The 13,680-nt window shown below is 45.4% G+C and overlaps 2 protein-coding genes across 3 annotated transcripts in view; one reads left to right on the top strand and one right to left on the bottom strand.

Moving 5' to 3' along the window:
• Positions 1-11,188, bottom strand: part of ANKRD45 (ankyrin repeat domain 45) — a 55,341-nt gene extending 44,153 nt beyond the window's left edge. For both annotated transcript variants that reach the window (XM_069065559.1, XM_069065560.1), the window contains exon 1: positions 11,110-11,188. In XM_069065559.1, coding sequence (XP_068921660.1) covers positions 11,110-11,130 — 21 coding nt within the window. In that variant the 5' untranslated portion in view covers positions 11,131-11,188. The remainder of the gene's footprint in view (positions 1-11,109) is intronic.
• The window catches only part of KLHL20 (kelch like family member 20), a 71,777-nt gene continuing 68,400 nt past the window's right edge, over positions 10,304-13,680 (top strand). The window contains exons 1-2 of the mRNA XM_069065557.1: positions 10,304-10,451; positions 12,811-12,876. Coding sequence (XP_068921658.1) covers positions 12,854-12,876 — 23 coding nt within the window. The 5' untranslated portion in view covers positions 10,304-10,451; positions 12,811-12,853. The remainder of the gene's footprint in view (positions 10,452-12,810; positions 12,877-13,680) is intronic.

Raw genomic sequence — 13,680 nt, 5'->3', positions numbered from 1 at the left:
TCAAGAAGCTCAGCACTGGGGTACAAAGATAAAAGCATAAAAGAGTACCTGGCAGCTGAGATGCTATCAGGGAAGGAAACATGCACATATATAAGTACAGCGAAAATACACATGGGGCCTTAACATTTCACTGGGGGCAGGGAGTGTCCAGGGAGGCACTTCCTCTACCAGGGTAGGTCAGCACATTCTCTTCAATTTATAATCATGTTAACATTGCCTAGAGCACTAAGTGACTTGTCCAGACTCACAGAGTCAGCACTGATGTGTTTATTTATACAGGATAAACAGAAAACAAATAGCAGGCAGAGAGGGAGAATGTTGGCAGCTGGGTGGAAACAGGAAAAGCTTCTAGTAGAAAGATGTGCCTGAATTACATTTTTCTTTTGGCAGGGGGAAAGGCAGGGCAATTAAGGTTAAATGACTTGCTCGAGGTCACACGGCTAGTAAGTGTTAAGTGTCTGAGGCCAAATTTGAACTCAGGTCCTCCTGACTCCAGGGCTGGTGCTCTCTTCACTGTGTCACCTACCCACCCCCTGAACTACATTTTAAAGAAATACCAGCATTTGAGGAACTAAGGTAAAGTCAGAGTGCAATGCAGATGTGGGCGATGGCACAAAGTCAGAGATGGGAGGTGGCCTGTGCTATGTGAAGAGCAGAGACAAAGTCCGCATAGCTAGAACAGAGAATGTGGGAAGAGGAGTGGTGTATAAAGAGGCTGCTGGAAAGATGGGTCAGCCCAAGTGGTCTGCTGCTGCTGAGTTGTTTCAGTCGTGTCCAACTCTTCACGCTCCCATCTGGGGTTTTCTTGGCAAAGACACTAGAGTGGTTTGCCATTTCCTTCTTCAGCTCGTTTTATAGATGAGGAAACTGAGGCAAACAGGGGTAAGTGACTTGCTCAGGGTCACACAGCTGGTAAGCGTCTGAGGCCAGATATGACCTCTGGAAGAGGTCTTTCTGACTCCAGGCCCAGCACTCCCTCCGTGCACTGTGGCACCACCACCTAGCTGCCCTCAGGCCAAGTGCTAAAGGCTTTAAAAGAAAAATGGAGGGTTTTACATTTGATCCTAAAAACAAAGTAGCACCAAGGGAGTTTATCAAGTAGGGGAGTGAAATGTTTAGATCTGCACTTATGGAAAATCACTTTGACAGCTGTGAGGATAGATCAGAGTGGGGAAAGATGAGGCAGGGGGACTATCTAGAAAACTGTCTCAGTAGTCTAGGCCGGGGATGATAAGTTGGTAGCATTGCGAGTAGAAAGAACAGATGTGATACAAAAGATGTCATGAAGGGGAAAAAAAGAGCAAGGTTTGGTAACCAATGAGAAAGGTGGAAGAAATGAGGAAGAGTGAAGGGTGAAAGATAACACCAAGCTCACAAATCTGGGAGACTAGGAGAATGTTGGTAGTCTATATAGAAATAGGGAAGTTCAAGAGAAGAGAGGATTTTGGGGAAGAAAAATGAGGAATTCTGGTTTAGACATGTGGACTTTCAGTTCAAAATGACTAAGAGGTACAGTAGCTAGTGATGGAGGGCTGGATCATATGATAGAAACTGTGACTACCTATTGAGATTTGTAAGTATTCTGTGTAGAGAAAATAAACCCATGGGATCTGATGGGGGCAGAGCTTTGGCGTACATCTAAAGTTAGGGGGTGAGTTATGGATGACAAGCAAGCCCAAAAGACTGAGACTGGTCACACGGACAGCAGAGGAGCCAGCGCAGTGGGCTAGTTATAGAAGAACAAGGGATAACAAACGGACAGTCCAAATGCTGCACAGATGTCCACGGAATCCGTCTCATGGCACAGCGGGAAGAGTGCCTGGTTCGGTGTCAGAGTACCTAGGCTCCTATCCTGGGTCTGTTACTTTCTATCACTTATATGGCCTTGGCCAAGCCACCTGACCTTATCTAGGCCTTGGTTTCCTCATTGGTAAAAATAAGTCAGTTGACTTCAGAGGTCCCTTTTATGATCCTATGAAGGTTTGCACACATCTCCCCAACCCCAACCCCAGATCATTAGATAGATCCTCTCCATAGGATTTATGGAAGAATGTGGCCAAGAACTTGGGATGAGCTGTACGTGGGTTGTGATCTGGAAAGATACTGGGCATACCCACATTGCGGAAATTAAACATCCACTAAATTATCAAATTATGTAGTTCTCTGCAAGGAGCTTAGGGGAAAAAAAGAATCAAAAATAAGAACATGTTTCCCTAGTAGTGTTTAAAAGAAAGGATGCCCTGCCCAGTCAAACTGAATATCCCTGTCTGCCTGGCAGATGAAGCCTTACAGTCAAGAATGCAGCAAGCTAGTATAACTTAAAGACGATATCTAGATCAGTCAACTTCCTTTGTCATCACTATAATCATCAAGCAAACCTGTGACAGTAACTTTGCTTACCAAATAAACATTCTTATGGGAGAGAGCATATATTGACAGCATGACAATATTCTGGTCTATTCAATAATTTTGTCAGTGTGAATTAATATACTGCCTTTATGGCTTATGAAATTGTCTTTTTTAAAGATACTTAGCATGAAGCAGTCCCCTTCAGGTCATGCTCATGCCTAGGTGAAAAGATAAAAGTAACATTTTAAATTTGTAAACCTGAAAACCAAACTCTGAGACTCCTGGTGACCCTACCAAGATGAAGGCACTCCATTAAACATTCTGCAAGAGCCTACTGACCTCTCTCTCTCTGTTTTTTATCACTCGATTACACAACAATCACCACCAATTCAGGCTAAAATACAAACCTGAGGATACTGTGGAAATACTAGATAGTAACATGGTATAAATGGAATGAAAACTACTATTTATAAGAAGGCCTGTGTTCTGGACCTGCCTCTTGTCACTAACTAGCTGTGACCATAAACAAATCATTTAACTTCTCTGTACCTCAATTCCCTCATCCCTCAAATGGGAATACCTATCTTGCCTACTTTTGCGGGTTGTGGGCAATTAACTGAGATGAGTATTTTGGAAAGTTTACTGTTTTATAAATGTCAGGGGTATATATCATCATCCTCATTACTCTAAATCTCATCTTTTTCAAAGGAGTTCAGATAGAAATGGTCCTAGGACTAGTATTAGTCTCTACCTACCATCATTCCTTTTATATTTAATGTTGTGTAGACTATTACACAGGTGAATAAAAGAACTGCTTTTGTAATTGGGTAGGGATGCTGCCTTATCTTCAGCATAACTCCAGTAGCAGACAGCAGAAAGGGGATTTGCTATTCTTGTGGTGGTGTTGGTGATGTTGATGACTCCCTCCTAAGAAGAAGACCTCTACCAGCTGACACCCAAGAGAGCTGCCCGTCCCCTCCCCCACCCCTGAGAATACTTCCCAAGACATCATCCCTTCTTTCCCAGACCTATGGGCTCTCTGCAGAAAGCAACACAACACAAGGAGATGCTTGGCCTGCCGAGATCAGAAAGACAGGAGAAGAGAAAGATACTGAGATGTGGATTCAGAGAGACTTCCCCTGAGAAAGCCACATCACTCCATGCCACTGCTGGAAGGGGAGGGAGAGGAGAGCCCTCGTGATGTCCCTGACTGTGACACACACACACACACACACACATCAGATGCCAGTGAAAGAATCAGAATGGCTGCCCTTCACAGAGGCTGGTGTTGGGGACACCTGGCAGCTAGCCGGCGCTCTGTTTTGCACCCCCCTGCCACCACTCTGCCTTCAAGTTTCTCTCCACCAAACCGGACACTGCCCCAACCCATCCTTGCCCTGCCCTACCCCCTCTTCCCTTACTGATCCCTGGGCTTCCACCGTTGCCATGGTAATTACAGCCGTGGCCTTCACTGGGCAGCTGCAGAGAGAGAGAGTACAGTTGGTAGGAGGGGGAGGCGGAGACTCAGCAGCTTGCAGCCCATCCCCCTGCAGCCCAAGCAACAGAGGCAGGTTCCTTCCCTCCCTCCCTCCCTCTCGGTCCTCAGACGCACTCCTAGGTCCTAAGCTCTAGCCGAACCACAGATGCTTCGGCCTTCTGCAGGAAGCCAGGGTTTTAACGTTAAAAACAATGCACACACTGGGTCGCAGGCTTCCCCAGCTTTTGCTCTCTAAGAGGAAAGGTTTCTGAGGGTGATTTGTAAAAACCTGCAGAACCCTAGAAGGGGATGCTAACTTGATCTTTTTGCTCCATGGGAATTCTGCCTTGATTTGTTCTGCAACCATCAAGGAGCCATTTATTAAACCTGGTCTTGATGTCCAGGACTACCTTGGGCACTCTGTGAGACACGATGCCTGACTTTTAGACATTTAAAATCCCAAGCTGGCAACAGAAAAGAAAGTACTGAGAAGCCTGTGAGAGTCAGTGAAGTAGCAAGTGCCAAACTCCCAAAGAAGTCAATGTTTCTCATCTGTTCTGAGACTGGGGTTTTGCTGTGGGTGAGGGTGGAATAAAATAACTGCTGCACTACCATTCCATCAAGGTAAGGCTTTTAGGAAGCAGGACTTTCCGATCCTGGATTTGGAGATGGGAGGGACATCAGAGGTCATCTATTCCAATGCACTATGGGACTTAGAGTGAGGTCATCACATTCTTGACTTTGCAGATGAGGAAAACAACGCTCAAAGAAAAATTAATAATTTACCCCAAATCAACTAGTATAGAATCAACTGAGAGCGGAACCTCGATCTTCTGGCTCTTCCCTTCTATGGTACTTTTTCCATACCAGAGGGAAGGGAGAGGGCAGAGTCTGGCAAAGCTGCTGGGGGGGGGGGGTGCGCAATTCTCCCCAGGGCAGAGCAGCAAGAACAAAGGTGCAGAATCAGAAGGAGGAGAACCAGTGTATCCAGAAGGTTTATCAGTTAACAATACCCAGAGGCTTTTGTTTTACAAAATTAATAATAATAATACATACTAGAGACTGCAGCAATGATGAAAGGTCAAGGACTAGTGCCACCTTCTGCTGATTACCCCCAATCTGTCCTGCCTGCACCTTGTCTGCACATACCTGTTGGCATGTTTTCTCCCCCACCGGCCTGGGCTCCATGAGAGCACCGAGGGTCTTTTGCCTTTCTTTGTAACCCAAGAACTTTGCACAGCAGGCACCTAATAAATGCTTGCGCACTAACCGACAATATTCTCTTTGACGTGTATTCCTGACGAACAAGGCCCACAACACAGAATCACAGAGGAGAGCCGTCAAACACACAGAGCCACCTTCTGGAGTACAGACTAAACCAGATTAAAATGTAAATGGGAAATATTTAACAAAATAAATAAAAATACAGTAACACCTAGAAGAGATTAAAGCTTTTAAACTAAGCCAGTATGCAGCAGCAAAGATCTTAGATATGGTTGAGGGGCCTAATTTCAATTTCAATTTGATACCAAAGGAGGGATGGATAGTTAGTTGGTCAAGTAGGAGTTAGATGACTTGGGTTTGAATTCCTACCTCTGACATTTACTAGCTGTGTGGCCAGAGGTATCACTTTACCTCTGGGAGCTCCAGTTTGCTCATCTGTAAAAAGGAGATTACACTTACATGATCTATCTCAGGTACTTGTTTAAGGGTTAAATGCATGTCAGCTGTTGTTATAGTTTGCACACTTATTTTAAAATGCAGCGATTGCTAGAAGCCAGCACTGCTGTGCTAAGAACAAGTCAATGAAGGGAGTTAAGAAGGAAATAGGGCACACGATTGGTGAGTAAACCAGCACCCAGATAACATAGACTGTCCTCAAAGAATTTGTAAATATCAAAGTGACCTTGTTCTTTTCTTTTTAGCAGAATCACTAAACTGGCTGTGTACAATTCTTTCACAAGACACATCCCCCTCCCCCTTCTCCTAGTTTCTACTGGAAAACAATGGGAATTATGCAAGAAAAATTGCAGAACTGTTCATATTGTTTGGACCAGGGGCTGGGAGTAATCCCTTCACTGCATATATACTCTAGGGAAGTGATTTATATGAAGAGACAGCCAGCCCTATCTGGTTCTAATGTCCATAGTAGTTCAGAGAGGGAATCCTGGACTGGAAATTCTTGGGCACTCTGTCTACCAAGAACTCGGTCTTCACCCAACACACTCCCTGTAGGCCTCACATCTCCAGGATTTCGTGAAGGTATAGGGCATCTTCTCACTGTGCATCATTCCTTTCCATTTTGAGATAAGGCAAAGGAACTGGTACCAAATGTGAACTTTTTTTTTGAAGCAATTGGGGTTAAGTAACTTGCTCAAGGTTACACGGCCAGTTATTTTGTGTGGGTGTTAAGTATCTGAGGCCGGAACTGATCCCAGGTCTCCCGACTCTGGGGCCAGCGCTCTTACTCATTGCGCCACCTGGCTGCCCCTAAATGTGAACTTTTTTAGGCCCCTGAGGATTCAGTCACCAGGTATTTACTAATTCACAGGAATGTCTCTCTCTTTCCCAGGTATGTGATAGAACACACTGATAACTCTTCCTTCTCAAAGAACCATTAATGGTGGAATCCCCAGGCAAATATCACCACTGCCCCATCCTGGGACCAGCACATTCCCCTCTCATCCACTTAAATGTTTGTGACTCTTAGTTATTCTCTACCTAAGAAAAAAACACCCCTTTACCCTGCTACCACCTTCCTCTCTCACTCCCATTCACCCCTAATCCTCCCAGGCCCTTCCTTGCCTCTTCTGCCCTGGCTTCCCATGGTGATTTTTGGAAATCCCGACTATCCTCTCTCCCCCTCCTATGGGTAACAAACTTCCCTTTGTTTCCCAACAAATTCCTTCTATTGTTCTGTCCCTCCGAAGCCTGGCTGCCTCTAGAGGATACCTCATCCTTGGACACCCTTTCTAGCAGTAGGTGCGCCTTCTCTCATGTCCCTTGACACAGTACACCAGCAGGGGGACACATACTCCCTGCTCCTATACCACATACTTCCAAACCTCTTTTGCTACCATAATTCACCCTTTCCACATTCTCATTGCCATCCACTGGCTTCCTTCTTTCTTAGGTAGTTGGACACCTTGCCAACAGTGACCTCTGGCCCCAATTATTTCCCTCATAATTGGGGGCTTCAGTTTATGTGCCCTATATTATATTACGTTCCCTCCAATGCCCTGGGGCCCCCAATTTATCATCTGTCTCAATAGTCATGACCTGTACCTCATTGCAGGAGACAGGCATGTCCTTGATCCTCTCCATAATTATTTGACCTTCATGATCCTGAACTCTGAAATTCTGTCTCATCATAACTTTCTACCCTTCAATTTCTCCCTTTGTTTCATTCTTCTTATACCTAATCTCCATCCTAACTGTACTCTCCAATACCCCCACCACTCCCTTTTATTCCAGTCTATGATTCTAATTCTCACCTCACTTTCTTCCCTTAATAGTCTTGACTTTTTGGTCTTTGAATCCTTTGCCCCTTCACCCTATGAATCCCTTTCTAGACCCATACCCTGGAATAATCCCACAAACAGCCTTTTCTGAGATAGCTAATGGTACAGTGGATAGAGCACTGGACCTGGAGACAGAAAGACACTTACTAGCTGACTCTGAACAACCATTTAAATGCTTTCAGCCTCAGTTTCCTCATCTGTAAAATAGGGATAAAATAGCACCTACCTGTAACAATAAAAATATATTTGTAAGGTACTTACAAATTACCTTAAAGTACTATATAAATGCTAGTTATTATTGTGATGAATCTCTACTTCTATTTATTTGCATGTTGCTAAATGCTCCTGGTGAAGCAACTGTGTTAAATCCACTACAAGTCTGCTATCTGATCTCAGCCAGGTCCTCACTGCTACCAGACAGCTCTTTTATTTCCTTCTGAGTGACTCTCTTGTACAACAACCACCACTCCACACCCAAAACTTCTCTCCTCAAGCCTCTTGAAATGCCCCATTCCACTCCCTTTCAGCAGAGAACCTCATCTCATGCTTTACTGAGAACAAAGTGAGTTCCCTCTTTTCTGGCATTCTACATCTGGAAATCCCTCTTCCTCATTTCCTGTTCTCTCCTTCTTTGCTCCAGTCTTTGAGGAAAAGGTAGCTATTCTTTCTGAGGCCAACCCCTCTACTTCCAACCCCCTGTTATCTTTCTAATTTCCAGCCCCTTCTCACCTGCTAGCTCCTTCCCTGACACTTAAAAACATGCCCAAAGTGTTCCACCCTTTGAAAGCCTTTACCTGACCCAGGTAACTCCTCCTTTGACCATCTTTTATCTCCCTTCCCTTTCAAGTCAGCTTCCTGGAAGAAAGCTGTCAGCAATCACTGTATTCACTTCTTTACCTCCCACTCATTCTCAGCCCTTTGGTTTCTGACTCTACCACACATACAAAATTGCCCTCTCCAAGGCTGACAAGGATTTTTTTAAATGCTGGATCCTATGTCCTTTTTTTCAGTCTTTATCCTCCTTCAACTTTTCAACACTGGCCACTTTTGACAACCCCTCACCTCCTGATCAATCAAATCAATCAATCAGTCCCTTGACAACACTCTCACAATCACTGTGCTCTTGTGCCTGTGTACCTTAAGTGAAGAGAATTAAAGATTGTGGAACCTGTTCCCATCACAGAACTCTGGTGCTGTCACCTACCAAGTCAATCTCCAAGGACCTGAAACAATACAGTTCCCATAAGACTCCTGAACACCTGCATTATGGGAAACCACTCAGGCCCTGGAAATGACTGTAATCCACCTTCCCCCCTCCCTTCCCATCTATGATCTATGTCTACAATCTCTGCCTTCCCTACAGCAAGTGGAATCCTGATCTGGGGAATTCCTCATTTGCAAATCTGTTCCTCATAATGAAAGTAATCAATTAAACCACTAGTTGATTACTGGCACTTTGTCTCTGGCCTGTTCTGTTTGGTCATTCCCGGTTCAGAGGCTGGCTCAGTCAAATTCTGGGAACACTATCCTCCCTCAGCTTCCATGGCTCCTCTTCAGCCCCTTTTTCTGCTTCTTAATACAGGGCACACACTGTGAGCATTTCCCAAGGTCCTTCTCTGGTCTCTCTTAGCTCTCCAGGCATCTTCCCCAGGCGGTATCTCCATTTGGATGCTCTATGGGAATGTCAATCTCCATATGTCCAAAACATAATTCATCATCTTCTCTCCCTGCCTCCCCCAACTCATGCCTCCTTCAATCTTCCCTGTTTTTGCTGAATGCCACCATTTTTGTGATCACCTAAATTCACATCCTTGTGGTCAGGCTCAATTCTTCCCTCCTTCTTCCCTTCCACATCCAATCTGTTGCCAAGTCTTCCAAGCTCAACATCTCTGCTAAATCCAGCCCCTTCTCTCCATCCATACCTTGTCATTATCTGGACTATTATCTTGACAAGTCTAGACTGCTCTAATACTCTCTAAATCAGCCTCCCTGTTTTCAGGCTCTCCCATTTCCAATATATCTTCTACCACGGTCAAATGGATATTTTTAAAGCATACTTCTGACCATGTCACTTCCCTAAAGTCTCTCTAAGGGCACTAGGATAAAATTCCGACTTCTCATTTAGGCACTTAAAGTCTTTCCTAATCAGCTCCGGGCCCTGCTGCCAGTGCCTTCCCCATTCATCACCTCCTGGACCAAGTTTGCCTCTACTCGTGCTCTCCCCACCACACTGCACCCCCCAGCCCTCCCATAGAATGCAAGCGGGGACAGTCTCATCTGGGTCTTAGCGTCCCCAAGGCCTGGCTGCTACATCCCCTCAGTTTGTGAATTTCTCAGAGGCTCCCTGAGAAGTTAAGTGACTTGCCCACCATCGCACTGACTGTCTGCGGGTCTTGAACCTCTATCCACTGTGCGGCACTACACAAACCTTAATAAATGCTTTCTTAATTCAACTGAATTCATTTCAATTCAATTCAAGTGAATTTAATTCAACCAATCAATTGGATTGGATTGGATTCAATGAATCAACAGAATTCAGTTTCTGCAGGACTCTTTCCAAGACTAAGAGCCCGGAGTATTGGGCTGGTAGGGAGCCTTCCCCAAGGGGAACAAGTCACAAATAAATCAGTATATACAACGCCCCTGTTAACCTGACTTCCGAGACAGCCCTGCACGGGGAGGGGAGAGAAGATGGTTGTCTGCACATTGTCTCCCCTTTACACTGGGAGCTCCTTGAGGGCAGGGGCCGTCTTTGGCCTTTCTTGGTGTCCCCAGCGCTTAACACAGCGCCTGGCCTACAGTAGGCGCCTAATAAATGCTTCCTACGGCGGCCTGACTTGGCTCTCTAAAAGAGCGCTCTCTGGAGAGAGGCCTAGGTGGCTCCCCCAGAGCCCAGATCAGACGCCCTTTCTTATCCCCGTCCCCACTAGAGTCTCCCGGAACCCTTCTCGCGAGCGTGAGTTTCCTCTCGACGCTCCCTGAGCACGGACTACTTCCGGCCGCTGGACCGAGACGAGCAGGAAGTGGCTCTGAGGGGCTTGGATCCTGCTGTTGAGGAGGCGGCATCGGCTGCGGCGGTGGCTGCGGAGCGGGTGTGTGGCTGGGTGAGTGGGGGACCCCGCGGGAAGGAGCCGGGGGCCGGGGAGGGAGCCGGCGGGCGGGCAGTACCCAGAGGGTGGGTCCGGCGCTGCGCTGTCTGCGGGTGCGGGCACCCTCGCCCTTCTCCTGTCACCGCTCCCCAGCCATCCCCTCCCCCTCCGCGGGCGGCCGGCGGGGTCTCCTCGGTCGGGGCCGGGGCCAGGGCGGTGCGCTCGTCTGCTGACAAGCCTCGGAGAAGACGCGCGGGCAAGGGCTCCAGGAGGGGCGCGCTGGGTCTGCCTCCCCCCGCCCCTCAGAGTTCACACCCCACAACTGCCGCCGCCCGGGTGACCTTGGGCAAGTCATTTCTGCTGTCGGGGAGCATCTCCTCGAACGCAAAACGAAAGGGTAGGATTCCCGGGAACCTCCCGGCTCTAAATCTAAGGGCCCAGAAGTTGTCTCCGGCGCTCGGGGGCCCGAGTGGCCCGTGAGAGGTAGCTTAGCCTTGCGGCCCCCGAGGACCCGACTTCAGAGCTCGCTCCTGCTGCCCCTGTAACCTTGGGCGAGTCACCTAACAGGGTCCGGGCCTCGGCTTCCTCAGCCGCTAAGTGATGGGTCTGGGCCACGGGAGCCCACCGCCCGCGGGCCTGGGGGTCCCCCCCCCCCCGCCGCTGTCCAGCCTACCTTCCTGGGCTTGTTCTCCATTTTTCCCCACCTCCCTCCCCGAGGTCCAGTTAAACTGGCCTCGCTGGGCCCCACTAAGGACGTTCCATCTCCTCCCTCCCCGCCTTGGCACGAGCGGGATGGAATGTCTCCCCCCCCCCCCCCGGCCCCGCACGATGCTGATGCCCCCGCCCCCAAAAAATCACTTGGTATTTGTCTTGTATTTGTCATTGTGCGTGTGTACAAATACGTCACAGAAAATACACTCCTGTGTGTGCATAAATAAATGCACGTGCGCGCTTGGTACTTAACCGTGTGGAGGGAGTGCTGGCCCCGAGTTCAGATGGACAAGTCACTTAACCTCAGTTTCCCCATCTGTGCAATGGGAATAACTATAGTTAATAATAACGATGATAATCATAGTACCTCCCTCCTAGGGTTGTCATGAGGATCAAATGGGATATAATTGTATAGGTCTTAGCACAATGCCTGGCACTTAGTAAGTACTTTATAAATGTTAGTTACAGCCTATTTTTATTCACATATATCACATAAAATATGTAGAGAGAGCCTGACATAATGGATAGAGAACAGGCTTCATAACCAGCAATACCTGGGTTCAAGTAACACCCGGACTTCGGATAAATCATTTAACCTCTCAGTGGTTCTAGGCAATCTCCAAGACTAGAAGTCAAGGGGCGGCTAGGTGGTGTGGTGGTGAATAGAGCACCGGCCCTGGAGTCAGAAGGACCCCAGTTCAAAACTCCGGCCTCAGACACTTAACACAAAAAGTAGCTGTGTGACCTTGGGCAAGTCACTTAAGCCCAATTGCTCTGCCCTCCCCCCTCCAAAAAGCAAAAAAAAAAAAAATACTAGAAGTTAAAAAGAGCACCAGCCTATATTGGTAGAGGGAGGTTCCTCACTTGAGGGTTCCCTATACCAAAACATTCACAGGCCCACTCCCTGTACTTATATTTTTATGTGTAACTTTTGTCTACCCCCATAGAATGTTAAGTTCCTTGAGTCCAGAGACTACTTAATTTTTGTTTTTGTATCGTTGTCAACTAGCATATGGTGCTAGCTCTTAATAAATGCTTCTTCATATATTCGTTATTGAAAGCTGACTTAAAAGAAAAAAAGTCTAAAAAATTATGTTTTACGTGCCCTTCAGATGTGTATGTACCTCAGGAGCAAAAAGAGGTGTGTGTGTGTGTGTGTGTGTGTGTGTGTGTGTGTGTGTGTGTGTGTGTGTGTGACAGAGACAGAGAAATGTATTTAAAGTCAAATTTTTCTTTGGATTCTATTTACAATAATGCATATTAAGAGCCTTCAGATGTTGGAACAAGGAGGGCCTTTTCTGTTCAGCCTCTGATTGTAAGTAACACTGAGTTCCAGGCAGTGCCATGTACTCCATAAATGCTCACTAAAATTAAGTGACAGTGATGTTAAAATTAAGAAAAGGCAAGATTACTTGCCTAGCTATCACCTTATTTCCCTTTAAGATAACGAAATAATGGATTGTTCAGTTTATCCAGGGTTCTAGTTGGTATTTTTTAGCCTACAGAAACTAGAGGATTAAAACTTTGAATTATAGAATACTGTAATTTTTAAAGTCTATATTCCATGAACATAAAAAATAAATGAATTTATTCTTTAGAATTAGTGTTGGTAATAAGAATGGTGACAACTTTCTTTAAGGTTGATGCTTTTCTGTTTTTTTAGATTGAGCTTTAAAATTTGGAGAGAAGGATTCTCTTCATGGTGCATGGACGGAAAGCCAATGCGCAGGTAGGCATTTAAGAAGACATAATTTTGATGGTTACATTCCAGCAGCTGATGACCTAGATTTTCTGGAAGATTTAGACAGTTAAAATATCCTTTAACAAGATTTATTTATGCAAAAATGAATTTTCCTTTTTCAAAAACAAACTAGTAATATTAGGAAATCAAATGTTTGTAGAATAAGGTTATAGTAACATATTTTTGGTCCATATTTGTGATCTTGTCTAAGTAGGAAATTCTTGGTATGGAAACTCCTTCTGCCATTACAGATCAGCAAATTTTTTTTTTAACTTAGTCTTAGAATATTGCTTGATGGTAGTAACTCAGGTCTATTTTTAATTTTTATTTAATCCTGAACTATATTTTGATTGTAGCATTTTAGCTACTTAATTTAATTTTGCATAGCAAATATTTTTTTTTGTTTATAAGTTCTTGGAACATTTCTGTGGTATATGATCAGTAGCCATATTACAGTATTATGTAGGGTTAAATTCCCAAAAGAAAGGGTGTTTTTATTGTTGTTTCCTTTTTGTAACTGATGACTGTCATTAATTCTGTGTTATGGAACGTACTTCTAACCTGATTTTGGTTTCATTAGCTCCTAATTTTTTGGAATACGTTATGTTAATAAATTAAACAAATTACTAAGGACATCTGCATTGCAGGCCAGAGTATTAAAGGTCTAGAAAAGATATTAGACATGATAACTTGAGCTGTTGAAAAAGAAAACAATCTGAAAAAGAAACTGGCAACTTGAAATCTCTTAGAATCTAGTTTAAGGGGCAGTTTGAGGGTGCAGTAGATAGAGCA

Source organism: Petaurus breviceps, unplaced genomic scaffold, assembly GCF_028583685.1.
Source record: "Petaurus breviceps papuanus isolate PSGF00001 unplaced genomic scaffold, PetGlider_PUasm1.0 90692, whole genome shotgun sequence".
Classification (NCBI taxonomy): Eukaryota; Metazoa; Chordata; class Mammalia; order Diprotodontia; family Petauridae; genus Petaurus; species Petaurus breviceps.
Note: the sequence above shows the minus strand (reverse complement) of the source record. Positions and strands in the feature narration are given on the sequence as shown.